This window comes from Rhinolophus hipposideros, assembly GCF_964194185.1.
Source record: "Rhinolophus hipposideros genome assembly, chromosome: 8".
Taxonomy (NCBI): domain Eukaryota; kingdom Metazoa; phylum Chordata; class Mammalia; order Chiroptera; family Rhinolophidae; genus Rhinolophus; species Rhinolophus hipposideros.
Genome location: NC_138054.1, coordinates 87207443 through 87226758, shown reverse-complemented (window position 1 = coordinate 87226758; position 19316 = coordinate 87207443). Strand labels below are relative to the sequence as shown.

The 19316-nt window shown below is 44.2% G+C and overlaps 1 protein-coding gene across 8 annotated transcripts in view; it reads left to right on the top strand.

The window, feature by feature from the left end:
• The window catches only part of VPS13D (vacuolar protein sorting 13 homolog D), a 229268-nt gene that overhangs the window by 168827 nt on the left and 41125 nt on the right, over nucleotides 1–19316 (top strand). For 7 of the 8 annotated variants that reach the window (XM_081057697.1, XM_081057696.1, XM_081057695.1 and 4 more), the window contains 2 exons: nucleotides 14599–14731; nucleotides 17435–17630. In XM_081057697.1, coding sequence (XP_080913823.1) covers nucleotides 14599–14731; nucleotides 17435–17630 — 329 coding nt within the window. Of the gene's footprint in view, nucleotides 1–9771; nucleotides 9869–14598; nucleotides 14732–17434; nucleotides 17631–19316 lie in introns of those variants that run through there. The other variant, XM_081057698.1, reaches the window with a different exon arrangement.

Here is a 19316-nt window from a genome sequence, read left to right as displayed (position 1 = left end):
GTACTGACTCGGTGGACTGAGTCACTTTCACAGGAGTTGGACCAATTTGCATCTGACACAGAATGCTGTTTCTTTACATTTTTCTTGCATTCTCACCACATGGTTTATTGCTCTTTTCCGTGGATCCAGTTCTGTTCAGTGGGGACCAGCATGGTTCTTCGTCCAGTGCTCACTGACCATGTGAAGTTGGCACCTCACCCCCTCTTCTCTGACAGACAAATAATTTTAGAATGAGAGGTGTTCTGTGTTTCCATGGAAGTTAACCAGTGTAGGGATGTTTCTACAATTGAGCCAACTGCTGAATATATTCTCATGTGACTTCTCTCTGCAGATCTTTCCTAGTTTCAGTATGGCCGAACTAATCCCATTTTGGATGCTCTGAATCAGCACTGAAAGTTTGACATGTACAGAACTAATTTTTGGTCCTCAGGCACAATACCGTTTTAACTATTCTCCATTCTCCTTACTCCCAGCTGCTCAAACTTCTTGGAGTCATCCTTGATGCCCTCTCCCCCCACCACCGTCGTACCAGGTCTCCGGCCCATCAGCAAACCCCGTCCTGCCCCCCTGCACTCTTCTTTTGCTAATGTAGGAGGTGGTGGCACTTATCTGAAGATGAAGAAACGTCCAAAGCATAGAATTCCAGTTTTCCGGTCCCTCCAACCCTTTGGTAGACTTACCAGCAGTCGTCAGGTTAAGACCCCCTGAGAGAGACCCCTTCTTGCCCATCAGCAAAGCCACGGGCACCTGTGAAAAGAAAAGGTAGCTGTCCTGTCTGCTCTCCTGCCTTCTGCCTTGGACTCTGGGTGGCTTTTGTTTTCTTCCCTAGATGCTGCATCTGGAACACACCTTCAGCTCTACACCTGCAGCCCAGGAACAAATGATGTCTGGGCTCAGCTAATCTGGGGAGGTGCTGAGACATCAGTCATCAGCTGCCACTAAATATTTGCCCTTAAGGTTCTGGTTCCTGTTACATCCAAACGTCTGGGTACTGAGTGGCACCATTAGATGTTTTGATCCCTGTCTTGTATTTTTTACTATAGGCATGTGCCTTCAGAACCTTCAGTTAATAGAAAAACAGGCAGGGTGGCAATAAGTGTCGAACCCTTTTAAAGGTAGGGCCACAGGGAACAAAATGGATGAGCAATAGCTTGAGTGAGAGGGAAAGTTAAAGGGAGGCATTTTTAAGATTGAACAGATTAATTCTATTTGTCAGTCTGCAAGGAAGAGTTCAGAAAGATTGAAGATACAAGATACAAGATACTGATGACCAATATCCAAGACAGGGTCTTATAAAAGCATAGAAGAAGGTCCTCAATGTATGAATAATCAGTTCATTTATTCAATTCAAGGTGGAAGGGAGGAAGAATTTTTTTTCTTAGTGAAGTAGAATCTCATTTCTGTGAACTGGGGGTGGGACTAGGTGCTAAAGAGTTGAAAAGGAATGCCAAGCAAATCTTTATTTCGCTCTGACAGCGTTCCAGGCACTATCCTGGCGGGTATGGGTGCCCAGGTGACCAAATCTGCAGTATTTCCCTGTCGCTGGACTCTGAGCTTTCTAGCATTCCTTGTGATGAAAACAGAAACAGTAAGAGTAGTAGCTGATGTGGGTGTGTCCCCGTAATTAACTCTCTACCCACCTTCCTACTAGATATTTCCATCTTGAGTAACAAAAGCTTTTCTTCCTAAATCCAAACCAATGCCTTTCATCTATTCTCTGCTCAAGTGAATAGCAGTCATTTGCAAGATATTATTGGTTATCTAGACATAAAGTCTCAATGGAAGGAAATAACTGAAATTCAAGATTTGAGTACCTTCTGAGTTTAATTTTAATTTAATAAGCTGTGTCCTTACGCAGTTTAGAATCAGACCTTAAACCAGCACTATCCAATAGAAATACAATGTAAGCCACATACATATTTTATTTTTTTAAATCAGACCTTTCCCCCCCACCCCCTTCTTTTTTTTTTAAGGAGGGCGCAGCTCACAGTGGCTCGTGCGGGGATCAGACCGGCACCCTTGGTGTCATCAGCACCACGCTCTAACCAACTGAGCTAACTGGCCGCCCCCACATACGTATTTTAAATTTTTCTAGTAGTTGGATTGCTAGTAGTATAGAAGAAAAAAAAACAGGTGAAATTATTTTTAATGTTTTTATTTAACCCGTTATATCCAAAATATTATTTTACTGTGTAAACAATATGTAAAAATAATTGCGATTTTTGCATTCTTTTTTTTTTCTTTCACCTTAAGTCTTTGAGTTCCGGTATGTATTTTACACTTCCAGCATTATCTTAATCTGTACGAATCCTATTTTAAGGGCTCATAGCCTCCGGTGGCACGTGGTCTCCTTATTGGACAGTTCAGCTCTAAACTAACAGATGAAACTAAAGTCCTGTTACCAACTTGTATTGTGCGTTTGAACAGAAGAGTCTCAGGGCTCTGTGGTTAACTTGTTTATTTGAATATGCAAGCTATCGTATCTCTCCATTACTTTTTAGTCAGATTCTCGTTCTTTTGCCGAGTGATTCATTTCTAAGATTTCCCTTGCTTCGGATGGGAAAAGGAGAGTATTGAATAGAGAAAGGACCTTTGTACAGTTTGCTTTTGTCTCCATCATTACAATGGACGTTTTCTGCAAGATTCTAATAAATAGCTGTCTGAGTTGTCTTTACTTTTTTCCTTAGGTTTCCTTCCTTTTTCCCTCTTTCCCTACCCACTTGGCAAAATTTAGGAAACATTTTGTTTATGATCTTTTTAAATTTGGTGGCATTTCAAATGCAAGCATAATTTTTATGAAGTTAATTTTTGTTTTTAGAAAAGGAAATTTGCCTTTGGTGGCATGTTTAGGAAAACAGTTTCATAAATATTTTTTAAATTATGGAAGAGTCGATAGGGTTCTGTATAGTATGTGTACTCTTTAAAGAGCAATCAAATGACTAACAGGACCTAACATTCAGCTTCAGCAATAGACTATAATACAATATCATGCTGATATAATAGAATATACTAGAATATTCTACTACTTTTGAAGCTTCCTTGATTATATTTCCTTCACTCACTCCACACCATGAGGTAATCTCTGTCCTGAATTTTGTGTTAATCACGTCTTTCTTTTCTGTTTATAGTTTTGCCATATTTGTATGTGTCACAAAACAATATACTTATAATTTTGTCAGTTTTGAACTTACATACAAAATCGTACTGAATATATCCCCTTGTGACCTTGTTTTATTTAGTCAACATCACATTTTTGAGATCCATTCTTGTTGATGTATGTACCTATCGCTCCTTTATTTTCACTGCTATCTAGTATTCCCTTGTATGAATGTGTCATAATTTATTTATCTATTTTATTGTTAGATGTTTAGACTGTTCCGATGTTTGCCTGTTGCAACTAACGTTCTTGTTCATGTTTCCTGGAGCATATGTATAAGAATCTCCCCAGTATATATAGAGGAGAAAAGTTACTGGGTCATCGAGTATTTATTTGTCCCATGTTCCTTTTTTTTTCTTCTCAGACAATGCAAGGTCCTTACAACACTTTACCTCCATTTACCCTATCCTGCCTTTTTTTGGTATTGATGTCATGTATTTTAGTTCTACACATACTACGTTTAATCCTCACAAAACATTAACTTTTTGTGTGTTAAGTGGTCAGTATCCATTTGGATTTATACCCATTTGTCCTGTTATCATTCATTCTTTTCTTTGCATATTCATATGGGGTCATTTTTCCATCTGCCAAAGAACTTCCTCTGTGGGTCTTCTGGCAGTGGACTTTCTCAGGGTTTTTTGTTTGTTTGTTTTTGTTTTTTTTTCCCCCTGAAAATATCTTTATTCCTCCTATATTTTTGAAAGATATTTTTACTGAATTTAGAATTCTGGATTGGCAAATTTCTTTCAGTCCTTTAATGATATCATTCCAAGGCTGTTCTGTCATTTCTGTTGAAAGAATTGTCAGTATTGCTGCTCTGAAGGTGATAATGTCTTTATTCCTGGGACTGCTTTTAAGATTTACTCTTTGTCTTTAGTTTTGAGTAATAATGTGCCTAGATATGGTTCTCCTGCTTGGGATTTGTTAAACATCTTAAATTTTAGCTTGATTTGATTGTCTTTTGATAATTTGGGGAAATTCTTGGGTAGTGTCACTTCAGATACTGCTTCTGCCCTTTCTTTTCTTTCTGTGACTCCAATTACATGGAAGTTGGACTTCTTGTTTCACCGTGTCTCATATGTCTCTTAGTCACTTTTCTGCATCTTCACCCCCTTGTTTTACCTTCATGCTTTGATCTGGATATTTTCTGCTGAGGTTTTTTCCAGTTCACTAAATCCTCTCTGATCCTCTTGCCTGCTTTGCTGTTTTATCCATCTAGTAAAATCTTAATTTGAATTCCCTGATAAAATTCTCTATCTTTGTATAATTTTTTTGGAAGACCAAGACCATTATCACATTATTTTTTTAAACTCTGTGTCTAATAACTAATGTCTGCATCACTGGTGAATAATCTTTTCTGGGTGTTTTGTTTTGTTTTTTTTTTTTTGGTTTTCAGTCATTTTATTGACTTACATATCTGGTAATTTTTATTGAATGCTGGACATCACGTAAGAAAAATTTTAGAGGCTCTGGCTGCTGTTCTTTTTCTCCAGAGAGGATTTATATTTCTTCTTTCCTTCTATCTTCAAGTGTCCAGTGCTTTGATTTCCCCCATGTGTACTTCCCCTGCAAACCTTGTTTTCTGAGCTTTTCATTTGCAGTGAGAGGTATATAATAGCAAGAATGTCCCAGAGGGACTTGTGTTTCAATAAGGATCAAAGCCTGGTATTTAAAGGGAAGAATCTGGAGGAAGGATTCTTTTTTTCTGGGGATAGACAGTCGAAGGGGATGTGGGGGGTGGGGGGAGGTAGAGAATCAGACTCAACTCCTACAGTCGTAACAGAGGCCCTTAAAAAAACTTAGTCTTAAAGAATCAGTTCTATTTAGACCAGAAAATAGGTGAATCTTTTCAGTAAACAAGGGTTGATTAGCTCTCTTTTAAGTAGAAAGTACATTGAACTAGCACCCCTATTTTCCTATCTTTCTAGTAATTAAAGGTTTTCTCTTAAAAAGCAACACAGGATATCAGCACAGGCCCATTGAGTCACCTTTAGAAAGTACAGCTATTGAGCTAAATGGATTGTGTTTTCTTTCTCATCCCAGGACTTGTTTTTTAGACCTGAGATCTCCTAACCTAGGAGTGGCTAGTTCAGCAATGAATGGCTAATTCTGCTTTAAAAACACCAGGTCTGCAGGAAGTAGATGGTGTGGATCTAAAGGTCCTCTCCCAGGTCACCCTTTGTGGGGTTGTAAGGTAGCAAAGGTAAGAGTACCTACTGAAAGGGCTCTAGGGGAATCCCAAGCAAAGACGAGAGGGTTCTGAGGAGCTATTGGGAGATACAGCTAAGCTGCACTTGTATTTTTATTTTAGCCCATCTGAAGAGTGGAAAGAAACATTTGAGTCCATTTTTCAAAGCACCTTCTTTTGGCGTTTCATTTGAGCCTGGGATCAAGCCAAGTCTCGGGAGTCCTGAGACAGGATTTAATTTAAATACCTTGGAGCTAATCTGCCTCCCATTCCCGTGCTACCCCGCAAAAAGGGAAGTTCAGCTTCTGTTGTTGCCCCAGATGCTGAAGACCTGTTCCCAGTCCTAGGTCTTACCTAGCATTCAGGTAACTTCCCTGGACGCTACCTAGAAGGAGTGTTGACTTTGTGCATCTAGCTTCCGCAAGTGCAGGCTCTATCCCCCCCCCCCCCCATAAAGCTAGTTCATGGTAAGAAGCAGTACCTTGGTTTCCACAGTCACCGCCTCCTTACTCTTAGATGGCTGGGTGATCTTGGGCAGGCAGAGGAGTGGCTCAATGAAGAGAAGAGGAATGAACACTGAACTCCATGCACTTTCGAATCTTTTTTTACCCTAAGAGCACGGCTGGTTTTTGCTTATTCTTTCCCCATAGTTTCTTTCTGGAGTTAGATTTCCTTGACCAGACCAGCTCTGACGAATTAAATCTTTTAGCTTTGGTGCTCCACCTCCTTCAGCAAATCCTTCTGTCAGAAGCTGGGTGAAAGAGCAGGCCTCTTCTCCCCAGGCAGGAGCTCTGGAAGTCACTGGTCCCAGTCCCCACCCCAGTTTGGCTTCCGTCTTTCTTCCCAGCCCAGATGGTACACACTAGTTCTGTGATCTGACATGTTGTATGTGACCCACAGAACGGGCGTTTGCAGAACCTCCTGTTTCTCTGGGGCGTTTTCAGTTGTGAGAGTGATAGGCTGGGGAAGAGAGGAAGTGGAGCCTGGGCTGTATGGCCTCGGGCAAAGTCCGCTGATGGAAATGGGTGAGGTGTCCGAGTTGCAGATTTGTTTGAGAATGAGGATGGTAGCCTGACCCACCACTGTCTTGTCCACGGGTTTGCATGTAACTTTCAGAAACGTTATCATTGATGCACTAATCGCAGCCACCTTCCTTTGTTACTGCCACTGCTTGGGAAAGGAAAGATGTCTTACCTGGTGTCTCTAAGATATTCACGGGCGTTCAGGAAAGGAACTTCCACGGAGACAAAGTCATGATTGGGTTCCCTTCATGTATTACCCAGTACCGACTAGAAGCAGACACTCAGCAGACTTTTGTTAGAGATAATCATGTTCTTTTACGTCCCATCTGTACAGCAGTGATAACAGAGGCTGCCTGATAGGATTAAACTAATTAAATGATTTCATAACTGTCAAGCCCTTTGAGCAGTGCCTGATACGTCGTAAACATTGTTGACTCATGTTTATAATCCCAAAAGTTACACCATGGTCTTTAGCAGTTGGGAGCTTTCCTTTACCAATTCTGCGCGTATACTCACTTAAAACTTCATTTTTATGAGAAGATCCAGTTGGGGGTAGATTTCTTTCTCAAAAATCAATCCAAGGCATTTGAAACCCTTGAAACATAGGACTTTTTCAGTAAGAAGTTCAGCTTATGCTGGTACCTCGTATCTATGATTGTTCTCAATGACATCACCCTTCTGCTTTCTTCCCAAGCTTTCGGCATTGAAGAGAATATATCTGTTCATTTACAATACAAGTAGTTTACAAGGCTGAAGTCCTTGCGACTGGGAATGAGATAAGCTTGACCTTCTGTTCTGTTGTGAAATGTTCTGTTTCATGTCTTAATTTTCTGTATTTTGAGATTTTAGCGTATTTATAATTGACTTCTTTATGCTTTCCTTTGTTCCAGAACAGATATAAGGTTATTCCCATAGCGCAGGATGGGACACACCGGATTCAGTTGGAGGAAGGGGGGAGTGGAACAACACCATTAGAAGAAAGAATAGGATTTGTAGCTATAACCCTTGGCGTTTACTTATTGCTTTGTCTTTTTCCCCCAAGTACTTTTATTTTTTTGTTGTTTATAGTTTTATTTCAATTGCTTAAAATAAAAACCACAATGATTAAACCAAAAGGACAAGTGGACTGAAAACTCCTCAGTTTTGAGCATGCATTCTTAACAACATTTACAGCAAAATACTTCAGTACTTCCTTTCACCAGAGAGAAGCTTGATAGAATCTTCCAGAATTTAAAACCAAGGTCTTTGGATTTAACCCCGCAACTCTGTGATTAGTGTTCTCCCTGTTTTGTAGATGAAGACACTAATGCCTAAGAAGAGGGTGTGTTTTGCTCGTGTTCACCCAGCTGACACTAGTGCCAGAGCTGGGCTCAGGACTCCCTGCCTTTCAAAGCCTGTGTGCTATCATCATCGTGTTGACGTAATTGATCTGCCACATCAGGCCTTACGGAGTGGCCACCTCAGAGGGATTTTGTCCCCGAGGGGGACAGAGGGAGTCTATCTCCTGGTTCATACTGAGGCATGGACCATTTAGGCACACTGAAAAACCTTGTTAGGGTGCCAGAACTGGGGGTCTCTCATGGGGTGGGAGGGCTTATCCCCCTTTCTGCACTAACTGTGCAGAAACCCACCACTGGCTTCTCTGTGGGCTTCAAGGAGTTTTCAGCAGTAGACAAGGGGGGGCCTGGGATCCTCCACACAATGCCCTGACTCTCCTGGGGCCAAGTGCACAATGAGACGCAGCTGACGAAGAGCTGAAAGGCAGGGCACCATCAGCCCACAGCTGGCTTTAAAGATTCACCCTGCTCACGGTAAGGAAAATAGGACATGACTAAGCCATGACACTTGTCTGCCGCTGCAACTCAGTCTTTCTGTGGGTATTCTGCTTATTTCTGTGTTTAGCCTTAGAGTCAACTCTTGCCATTCCTTTCTAAAGAAAAGACAAAGTCTATTCCGAGAGCGCTTCAAACCACTCTGAGCCTCCAGATTAATCTGAAACACATCTGAGTTCACAACTGGGTCAGAACAGCAGAGCAACTTGCCAGTTCAGCAGGCGTGTGCCTTGGGCGAGTTAAGAACCGGGACAATCTTGAGGTCTGACTTTGTTGCTTATGTTTAGACCTTGTGTGCTGAGATAATTCTGGGTGGCTTTGGATAACTTTGTTTCTTAACTGAAAAGGAGTGTCTGTTGCCTGATAAGTGTTTATCCGTGAAATAGCAACATGGTGTATGTCTTAGGGTAGGAGGGCTTTTAGATCTCCAGAGACCAAAAAAACAGCTGGGGGTGGCAGGGGAGTGGGGGGAGCAAGGTCATTGGCTTAGGCCTGTTACTGGAGTAGAATGTCAGTCCCAGCTTTTGAATGTCTTTGTCTCTTTGCCTTAAGGAGGCTACATGTAATCACAACCAAGTAGAACTAAAAACAAACAAACCTGCTCTACTTCTAGTGGATAGAGATCTGGGTTCCAAACATGCCTCTTTCTTGCCAAACCTCAACTTGTTCCATGTCTTTTCTTTTTTCAGTGCCCCTCCTCAGTCCCCGACTGCCCCCTTCACCATTTGGCCGAGTGAGGACTAGCTGTTTGGTTTGCCTTGTGTCTGTGACAGATACCCACTGCTTGTTGGGTATCCACATTCTCCTTTAACCCTTCTCTGTTCACAAGTATCACAGAAGGGTTGTTTTTCAATGTCAAGGCAAAACTCACACTCTGAGAATCATTTTTAACTGTGGCTATGTTAACAGTGTGAAACAGAGCAAAGAGGTGAAGACCTTAGTTCTGAAGTGACTTGGGTCCTACATGACTCGGAGGTTTTCCTACTTGGGTACCGGCGGAGGTGGAAACGACACAAGTGTAAGCCTCCACACTACTTCTAAGAAATGTGTAAACATTGGTGGATTGTGTGCAGGCACTGTGCCAAGCATTTTGCATTGTCTCCCTAACCCTTCCAAGCATCCTTTAAGAGTGGAGAATATCTGGTGGTTTTGTTTTGTCCTTGTTTTTGCAGATGGGTAAACTGAGGCTTAAGGAAGTGAAGCAGCTTTCACCAGGGCACATGTTTAGTCAGTGATAGAATAAGAATTTGACTCCTGCCCCTCCCTGCCTGACTGACTACATAGGGCAGCCCCCGCAAAGGGCATGGCACCCTCATGTACAGACACAGCGTATAGCTGGGTTTGCCGAATTTATGCGCAGCCGGTCGGAATTGGAACTATGCTGGTAGCTGAGATGTGCAGCTGTACGACCTTCTGCTCGGAAAAGCACGAGACCCTCCCTGCTGCACAGTCCTGTCACTTCTTTCCCTTTCCCTGTCATACGTGCTCACCGTCTGCTTTGGTGACAAGAAAGTTACTGTCACCAGCAATTACTCAGTGGAGCAAGGATATTAAAGAGGAAATTTCCATTAGGTAAAGAACTGAAAGAAGAACCCCAGAGAACGGGGAGAAATTCAAGCCCAGGCTCCTGTTACACCGGCCAAGTATCTTTGGCATCCGAGGCTTACTGAATATCCTACAAGGGTCAGGAAGACGGACAGGACGCAGCAGAGGGACACAGTGTGAAGTTTTCCTCTTGCACCGTTCCAGCATCTACTTGAATTTCGGTTTTATAAAATCATCTCTTCTGAGCCCAGCCCCAAACCGGCCTAATTTGTAGTGGCTCCATTTCTGTAGACAATGGGATTATTTTTGGAAGGTGGGGTATTGACACGTTCCGTGTGTCAACTATGCATTAGAACTGGCATCCTGGAGTTCCTCGGAGATTTCTACCCCCAAGTTGAAAATATAGCTTTACAGAAATTAATGACTTCAGGCTGTGGCCAGAATTCACAGTGTGGTGTGTGAAGCTTCCTTCAGTGAAAGAAGGTGGGGAAATCACTGTTGTCTTTGCAAGTATAATAGCAGGTTTTCCGAAGGACATTCTGTCCCTTGGAACCTTTCATTTTCGCTAGGATAGTATTCACTTGCAGTCTTCAGTTTTTGTGGACTTGAAATTGCTACAAAATGAGCTGTAGTGACTTAAGTCTCTGCAAATGCTCCTTCTGGTGTTGAGGTAATGTTTATACCGAGTAGAGTTACAAATGATCTGCAAATTACCTTCTAATTGCTAGTCCTTTCCCGGTGTGTGAGCCTGGCACATGCTCTCTGCCCTGCTGCTTTTGTGCCCCCTCCGTGCTGGCTTCCACTCTGCCAAGGGCTCCACGCGTACCGTCTCACTCGGTCCTCACAACAGCCCTGTGCCACCTGATTGCTCCCATGTCACCCATGAAGAAATTGAAGTTCTGATGACTCGATACTGTTTTTACCGAAGGCCTTTTATGTACCAGGCTCTGTGCTATAATAGTACTTTACACGTGGTATCTAGTGCTCTACATGTATAATCTAATCCTGACGGCATCCATGTAAGTGGACATTCTTACCCCCATTTTAAAGGTGAGGAAACGGAGGCTCGCAGAAGTTAGTTCAGTTACTCGTCTGTGATCTCGCAGCTGTAAAATGCTACAGTTGGAATTCGAACCCTGGCGTGAATGTCTTTCCATTATGCCACACATCAGCCTTCTGACGGACATCCTCGAAGATAGGAGGCAGAAACTACTTCTCACTTAGGATTCTCACTGTCCTGCCGGGCACACAGGAAGGGTTCCTATGTTTGCTTGATGGGTTGGTTGGCTGGACACATAGCTGGACTGCACTTGCTCCTGTTCTGATGATTTTCAGCTTCTCCCCCAGGGCCTCTGCCATTAGTTTTCCCTTTTGGCCTCCATACTTCATTTCCCATTTTGATCATCCGTAAACACATCTGCACTGAAAAAAATTGCAAAATGAATCCTAAGGCTGTCCTGCACTGTCACCCCTGCGTGATGTTGTAGCTCTCCCGGATAGCTGTGCTCTGTTTCCAAGTCATCTTCAATGTCAAGGACATGGGTGAAATACCACTGCCCAGCCTCAGAGAAGACAGTGCCAGAGGGCACCCATAACGAGTGCTTACTGGAATCACACCCTTCTCCAGCCCTGTCTTTGAGGGAGAAATAAGATACGGGGTGTGATTTACTTTCCCACAGAGGTGGGCAATGAAAGATGGAATTAAGGATGACTAAATGCTCCCACCCTGAGAGAGAAGGCCACAGCTTTGTGGTGCCCTGGATTCAGCGCTCAGAAGCCCAGCGGACTGGCCCAAGGCCCAGCCTCGGACCACAGGACCCTTCGCCAGGCTGGCTTTGGTTTCGTTCCTGCAAAATGTCTCTCAGTAAAATCCGATTGACCTCTCATCAGTCTGAGTTTGGCTGGATCACAGATTTCAACGTCTTCCCAAGTTTTCTGAGTTCTCAAAGTCACTTTTCTAGGGGTAAAGACTCCTATAATCATATCCTGTTAATGTCTTTATATCTTTTACTCACAAGTGACAAACGACAAGTCCAGTTAGCTTGCATGGGTAATTTTTTTATAGACAGAGCAGTGGGAATTCAGACAGAAGTCCTCGAGTAAGTTGAATAGGTGTAGGCACCTTTCCCTGGCAAAAGTAAGGCACCTGAGAAGCCCACAGGCGATTCCAGCATTTTGGGGGAAGAGTGGTCTCTGAGGGCAACGTCCTGAGGTCAGTGTGGTGTTTCTGTCCAGCGTACACCCGGGACCAGACAGTGCTGGGGGCACCAATGCTGCAGCACCATTGTGGGCCTTAGGTGTTGGTGCGGCCACACTCGTAAACCCTGGGTGTGAAATTTGTCTTATCAGTGGGGACTTGATGGAGAGGGGCTGGTGTTGGGCAGTTTGCCTAGATTATTCTTGGGGAGGGGGGCATTTGGGGACTTTTCATTTCTTCCTAGTCAGCTGCCAGAACAGGTAGACAGGGCCTTACCTTATTATTTTAATATGTCTTCCAAGGGAATACCTCTTTTCACACAAAGTGGGAGTTTAAGAAAACGGGAACATACTGAACAAGACCACGAAGTAGCCTGGGTGTTGCCGGCCCTTCTCAGGTGGACCACGTGCCCCTAGAAGCACTCACACTGCGCGTCTGATGACAGCTCTTTCCCTTGGGCCCCTATCACTCTTTTGTGGCATCAGGGAGGCATTTTTGTCGGACCCTGAATGAAGAGCACTGGTGCCCTACATGATTCCAGAAAACAGCAGGGACTTCCCTCCCTCCCCCACTTTTCCAGAAACAAGGGTCATATTTCCCTCCTCTCTCTCGCTTCCTTAGTGCTACCAGTTTATGTTCCGGTTCCTGTCGTTTGCTGTTGGGCGTATGGAATTGTTGTCTCCTTAATGAGACTGTCATCCTTGAGCATAGGTCCAAGGCTGCTGCTTGTTTGTGTCCTGGCCATCGTGCTGGGCCCAGAGTGAGTGCTTAATAAAGACATTCGAACTTGGATCCCAGATTGCACTCTGTCAGAGCTGGAAAGCGTTCTGGAAACCAACACTCTAATTTTATAGATGGTACCACTCCAGGAACTCACTTTGGAGGCTGGTGTTTATCTGCTGGGAAGAAAGGTTTTCTTTCTTATGGGAAAGCCTAGTGCAAGTGACCAAAATCCTAAATCTTTGGAAGCTTTTTTTCAAGTGACGTAGATATACCTGCTTGGACTAGTAGCTGACTAGTAATAGCAGTAAGAATGCTAACTAGGTCCCATCCCCGGAGCCACTGTCACCAGTCCTTCCAGCCACATGACAGTGTCGGTGCTGTCGCTGTCCTCCAGATGCTGAGAGGGATGGGGCCCCTCATGGGTGGAGCCCCTTGCTCAGGGTCACGTAGCTACTGCGATGGTTGAGAGAGAAGTAGAATCTGGTTTGGTCAGATGCTCCGGCTCGTGGCTGTCAGGTGGGGTCCCTGCCTAAAACCCCCACTTCGTGATTCATGGTGCTGGCTTTGCGACATCCCGTGGTGTCTCCGTCGTAGCGGAAACTGTGAAGTTAATTTTCGTTAACTTTAAGTTCTCTAATTAGGAAATGACAGGAAAGGTAAGGCGAAAGCACATAGTCGTAGGGATTACATCTCCAGAAAGGCCAGTAATCACTGCCCTCTATTGGAAAAGCATTTGGACTGAGCAAGAGGAAGGCATGTTCCCATGTCTTATTCCAGGAACCATTGGTTTACCTGGAATTGTTGTTTCTTCCTCTTGTCAGTCCTCTGTGCCCAGAGCTCACCTTCTCCTGTCACTAGTGTCAAAAAGCCTAAGGACTGATGGCTTCCAGGGCAGATCTGTGTAACTAGCCCCCCTTGCCAGACCAGAATGTAACGGCCCCCGATGGCTGCCCAGCATACTGGGTCCTCAAGGCAGGCTGTTTGCCTCGAATCTTCCCGCTGAGCTTTATATCTGAGTAACATTCCTGCGAGTTTTCCTGTGAGGTTAGTCCTGGGTCATTGGCACTTAAACCGCTTGTTTTGGTCGATCCTTCCCGAGAAGGTTAATTATATATTTGATATCCTTCCCTTTTTATGCCTGAACGATGAGGGTAAGTACCCTGTGGTTTATTAACTGTCACTTTAAACCTTTTCAAATTGTCTTGTGACAAAACAGAGCTTTATGCCCTTTTTATCCAGCTTTGATGAATGAGACAGCTTCTCTGGTTAAAATACGCCAAGGTAAATAAAATATCTCTCTGACTGGTGGGGGAGGATTTTGCGTTTAAAGTTATGAGTTCAAGTCTGCCACTTTGCATGAAAAGTGACCTAACCTGTTAACCTGCCCATATACTTCATTTTTCCTTTTGACACCTGGGGCCAGGCACCTCGGCGCTGGGTAAGTGTCGAATAAGTGAAAGAAAAGGCATTAAGAGCAGTTGCTGTCTCTAAAAATTTAATACCAAACCCTAAAGCCATAGTTTGCCACATTTCCTATTTTGTATCCCACTGATTGTTGAGCAAAGAGCCTCTGTCCGTAACTTCGTGGAATCCCAAAGCTCGCCCCTTCTCCCCCAGGCCATTTTGTTACACCTATACTTTTTTTGGAAATTTGCAGTAGTATTGTGGAAGGTAGATGTCATTATGGGTTTTTAGTAGTTGTTTTGCTAGCCTCGTGCCCACCAGTGAGCACCCCACATTTCGTATGTGTCCAGTGTTTGGGAACCACTCTCCTGGGACACAGTGTATGTAATTTGGCCGTTCATGTCTCTCTCCATTGGTATTTACTGAATCCCAGCTAAGAGCAAGGGAAGGTTTTATTTAAAATGATTAAAATAGTAAGAACACTGCTCCAGCTTTCAAACTCTTTTCCTTCTGTTTTTCATTCATCGCAGTTTGCGGGGACCTTATCAGATGGCTTAGGGAAGACGATGGATAGTCGGCATCAGTCGGAGCGGGAGTATATCAGGTACCACGCAGCCACGAGTGGTGAGCACCTGGTTGCCGGCATCCACGGCCTGGCGCACGGTAAGTCAGTCACGTGCTGTCAGGCTGCGGAGCAGTGGCTCTTCTGCCACAGTTCCTCAGAGGTGCCCCTTCTCCCATCCGATTGCAAGTAGAAAAAGAAAGCGGACAGCAATGGAGACCCTGGCTTGGTGTGTGCCTGCTAGCCTTCCAAGCTGTCTGATGTTTTTATCCCCCTTGCAACTGAAATGGCACAGCCTGTGAGAACTCTTCCTAGAGTTCTCACTCTAGGCTGTGCAGTTGCAATTCCTTCCTGTTCTCTTGCTTCTGTTCCCAAAGTGTCCTCAGGTGTAATCAGTCGAACCCCTTTTTAGAGTATGGAATTGCTGCTTCAAGACGTGCCTTCTGCTCACTAAGCACCCCTTCCGTAGAAAGTGACAAGCGAATTTGGCTGCCAGTCTTGTAACCCATATGTTTCTGAGTCTTGTAAACATACGTGCACATTCACCAGGATTGTAAATCCATGTGCCCAGGACAAGTGTGTTAAGACTCTGAATTTGAAGTCCGACTTTCAATGCTTTCATTCTGACCCACTTGCCTTCGGTTGTATTTTTCTCAACAACTTCGAAGTGTGGTGTGCAGGGCCCTTGGAAATGTAAACCCAGCCAACTTTTCCAACCACTGTCCCTGGCCACGCTGTCCTTTAGCCACCCAGAGCCATGTATTGCTTCCCATGCCTCCAAGGCTTGCTCTCCTTCTGCTCTCCGCCCTCTGCCTTGCTTCATTGCCTGTCAAAATCCTACTCAGCCTGTAAGTCTCAACTCAAGTGATGTTTGCCCAGCTCCACCTTCCCCAGTTAGAATGAACGATGATCAGAGTACACGTGGCAGTCTGGGTTGTGTACGTAGCCAGCTGTGTGTGTCTTACTTTCTGATAGGCTGTGAGAACCAAGAGAGCAGAAAGGCAGTTCGTATTCACCTGTACACCTAGTGGTACCTTTCGTGATAACCTGGCAGGTAGCTCGTGCATTAGTAATAGTCACTAAATTGAACTGTTTGTACCAGAGTCTTAGGAACAGTCTGAAGCGATCAGAATTCTATCAGAACTTCATCAAATTTTGATTATCTGCATTTGGAGGAAGAAGAAGGAATATAGATAATAAAAAATCATATTCTCTTTGTGTGTAGGACACAATATTTAGGACAGAGATTTTGTTTATCAACTTCCCTAAGAGTGGTTTCTCTAAGCCTGCCCAACTGGAAAGGGAGCAGCCCCCAAGGAGATATCAAGCTGGAAGTAAAATTAATCTGTTTATGTACTTTAAAAGTTGATTAAATCTTTAATCATTGGGATTAAAGATTTAATCATTCTTTCTAGCAACTGTAACGATGGTGCATTGAACGAATGTTTTTTAATGGATATAAAATGCTTTGCTGTGCATAATTGCCTTTATCCAGCATCCTTGGGGTGTGGAGAGAAAGCATGGCTGTCCTCACTTTTTAGATGAACACACCTGTGTGCTGAGAAAATGATTGATTGGTTCAAGGTCTCCAGCTCCCCTCCCACCACGGGTCATTCAGGAGATGCGCATAGCAGCTCCAGGAGATGGTTAGGCCATTCCAAGACCAAGAGCCAGCGGCGTCATCCAAAGAAGACCCCTTTAGCTCTGGGTTACATAAAAAGCAGTACCCTAGAGTGAGCTCTTCCTTCACGATGAAAAAACCCTTAAAAGATAACAATCTCCTTGGTTTCAAAACCAGGCGTCATGCTCAGTTCTCACTGTAGGCCCTGCTTGACCCAGGTTCAGTCATGTTCTGTCTCTGCCATGAACTTTGTGCCAAAGGTTGGGGAATGGATGTTGCCTCATTGGAGCAAATGGACCCAGAGTCCAGAAGGAACGTTGTGAATTGTTAGTACGTTCTCACCCAAGGAATTTCCTTTACCAATTTGTCTCACTAGAGCTGAAGAGTCTAGAGAGCTTCCTCACACCCCCACCATCAAAGGGTAAACATCCTGTGAGTGTCCCTGGCACAAATCCTGGAAATGCTCCCTGGACAGAGCCCACTGCTTCCCTGCAAGCCCGTGTCCTCACTAGCTTTGGCCAGCTTCTGGCTACTTTTGAGGCTCTTTAAGGTCACCGCTGTCAAAATGTTTGAATGTCTTTTTGACCTAGTCTGGTCTTTTGAACTGACTCCAGTGAGGGTCCTGGCTGGCTTTGGCAGCTTTTGGGGGGTGCCCTTCATCAAGGCTTCATCATTTACTCTGCTTGCCTATACCTGGTGCCAGCAGGTAAATGTGGTAGCATTTGCCCCATTTCAAATATTTGGTGTTGCCCAGTCATTGGTCTTTGAAAACTGAGGACCTGTATTTAGTTATCTCTCTGCCTTATGTTTTATGGGATCCAGTGTTCCCCAGGAGTCCTGTTTTCTAGTCTGTTGACTCGATCCTGCCTTCTGTATCCTCTTCCGATAGCCCATATGCTGCCCCAGCTCTGGAATTGCAAAGTCTCACTGTTAACCTCTTAACTCTGCTTTGATTTTTTTTTAAAGCATACTTTGCTTCTGACTAATATATAATATATAGTTTCTGACTCCTGATTAAGGGACAAATCTGCTGGTTTTCCATCTTGAGTTGGCCTGCCTGTGGCCTATCCAGAGATGGACAGAATGCCCCTGAGTTACTTTGCACGGAATTGGGGGGTTTAGCTTTAAACACTGTTGCTTTTGTCTTTGGCCTGGTTACAGTAGCCCTTGTCTTTTCTGCCAGGTATCATTGGTGGACTGACCAGTGTTATAACCTCAACAGTGGAAGGTGTGAAAACGGAAGGGGGTGTCAGCGGTTTCATATCTGGCCTTGGGAAAGGGCTTGTTGGCACTGTAACCAAGCCAGTGGCAGGCGCCCTGGATTTTGCATCAGAAACAGCCCAGGCGGTGAGAGACACAGCCACACTGAGTGGCCCCAGGTCAGTGGTCGTGGGGCAGTGACTTGCAGTTTCTAGCCCGGGTCTGCTCCCTCTCCTAGTCCATAGTGATATGTTTAATCATATACTTTCTGCTTTAGTGATGTGATTTAAATATATATATTTGAATATACATAGCTAAAATTTCTGACTTGCCTGGTGTAAATACATGAAAATGAGGCACAAAAGTCTGGCATGAAGTTTTGTAGATTTTTATACCTGTATCTAACTATATATGTGTATATACTGGGGGGGGGTGTGAGTGTGTGTATAATGTTGTTTTTCTCCATTAGAGCGATCAGAAACAGGATTGCATCCTTACAAACCCCCCGTTTGCCACACTAAGTAGACCCCCTCATGCCCACTAAGAAAACTGTCAGGCCATTAGCTGTCTTGCTCCTGAGCCCCAAGGCATAGTTCTAGAATCCCTGACGTTGTGGTTCACCATGGGTCTGTCCCTTCTTCATTCTCCTTCAACTTGAAAGTGCCAGCCTCATAACGAAACTCCCCAAGCAAGATGGCAGTTCTGCTGTGGGGTGCTGTCTGGCCTTGAAACCAGCTGAGACAAGAAATCAGCCACAGCCCAGATGGCTCCAAATCCCACAGAATCCTACTCCTTTAACTTAGCTGTTTGTGTTTGCGGCCTATTTTAGCCTCCTCATTTCAGAGTGACTAAGTGGGGATCTTATCAACAAAGGCTATAATGAATGGTACCGAGCCAGGCTGGACCCCACTTAAGCCCAGAAGGATTTTGCTGCTGCCTGCCTAATGGATATTTCCTGAGTGAATTAGTGTGCCCTTTTAGGATGCCTAGGACCTGGGCCATATCCACACCCTAGCACTCCCTCAAATAGGATTTGAAGTGAAATCGTCCCCAATTCAAATGAATCCATTTGTCTGTCGCCAGGAAACTTTACTCATGACACAGTACTGCAGTAGGGAAATGCTTAGGACTGTAGACTGGGACCATGCACTACGCTCTGCCAGAATGTCTTCCATCTGGAAGCAGCTGCTTTTTAAAAAAGGATCTGTAGTTTACTTTAATTAAGTTACATTCTATTCTCAGCGACAGAACTCAAACAATCCTTGAGTATATATTTTGAAGCCTTTATGAAGTTAGGGGGAAGGGCGGTAGGGAGCCCTCGAAAGTATTTCCAGTTACTTTTCCCGTGTCTGCTCCAAGCCCAAGAATTGTACCTCTGGTGTTTTGTTAGGACAGCACGACCTAACGAAGTGGGAGTAAAGCGAAACACCTCTAAGCACCCCCCAAAAACCATCCTTATTCTTAAAATCCCAAAGCGGTCAAGGGATTGAGAGGTAATAGATGTGAAAATGTTTAAGTATTTTAATTTTGTGCTGTGAGCTTTAATGATGTTGACCGGAAAGAAATCACTTGCATTTTCTGTAGGGTCACTTTGGAAGTCTCGATAAAGCTTTGTATTCTTTTTAGGAGCACAAGAAAGGCACAGAATGGTTGCTGCAGAAAGCCAGGTGTTCTTGTCGTATTTACCAGTGTTCAGCATGCCACAGCAGGTTCCAGTTAGTGTCAGCCAGCCTCTATCTGTCATTCATTCTTTTTCAGTAGGTAAATATTGACTGAAAACTCCCTAAGAACTCAGGGTTGGTGGTTGGCTAACCTATGGTCAGTGGGTCAAGAAAGGCTTCTCCAGGGAACTGCTATTTGAGATG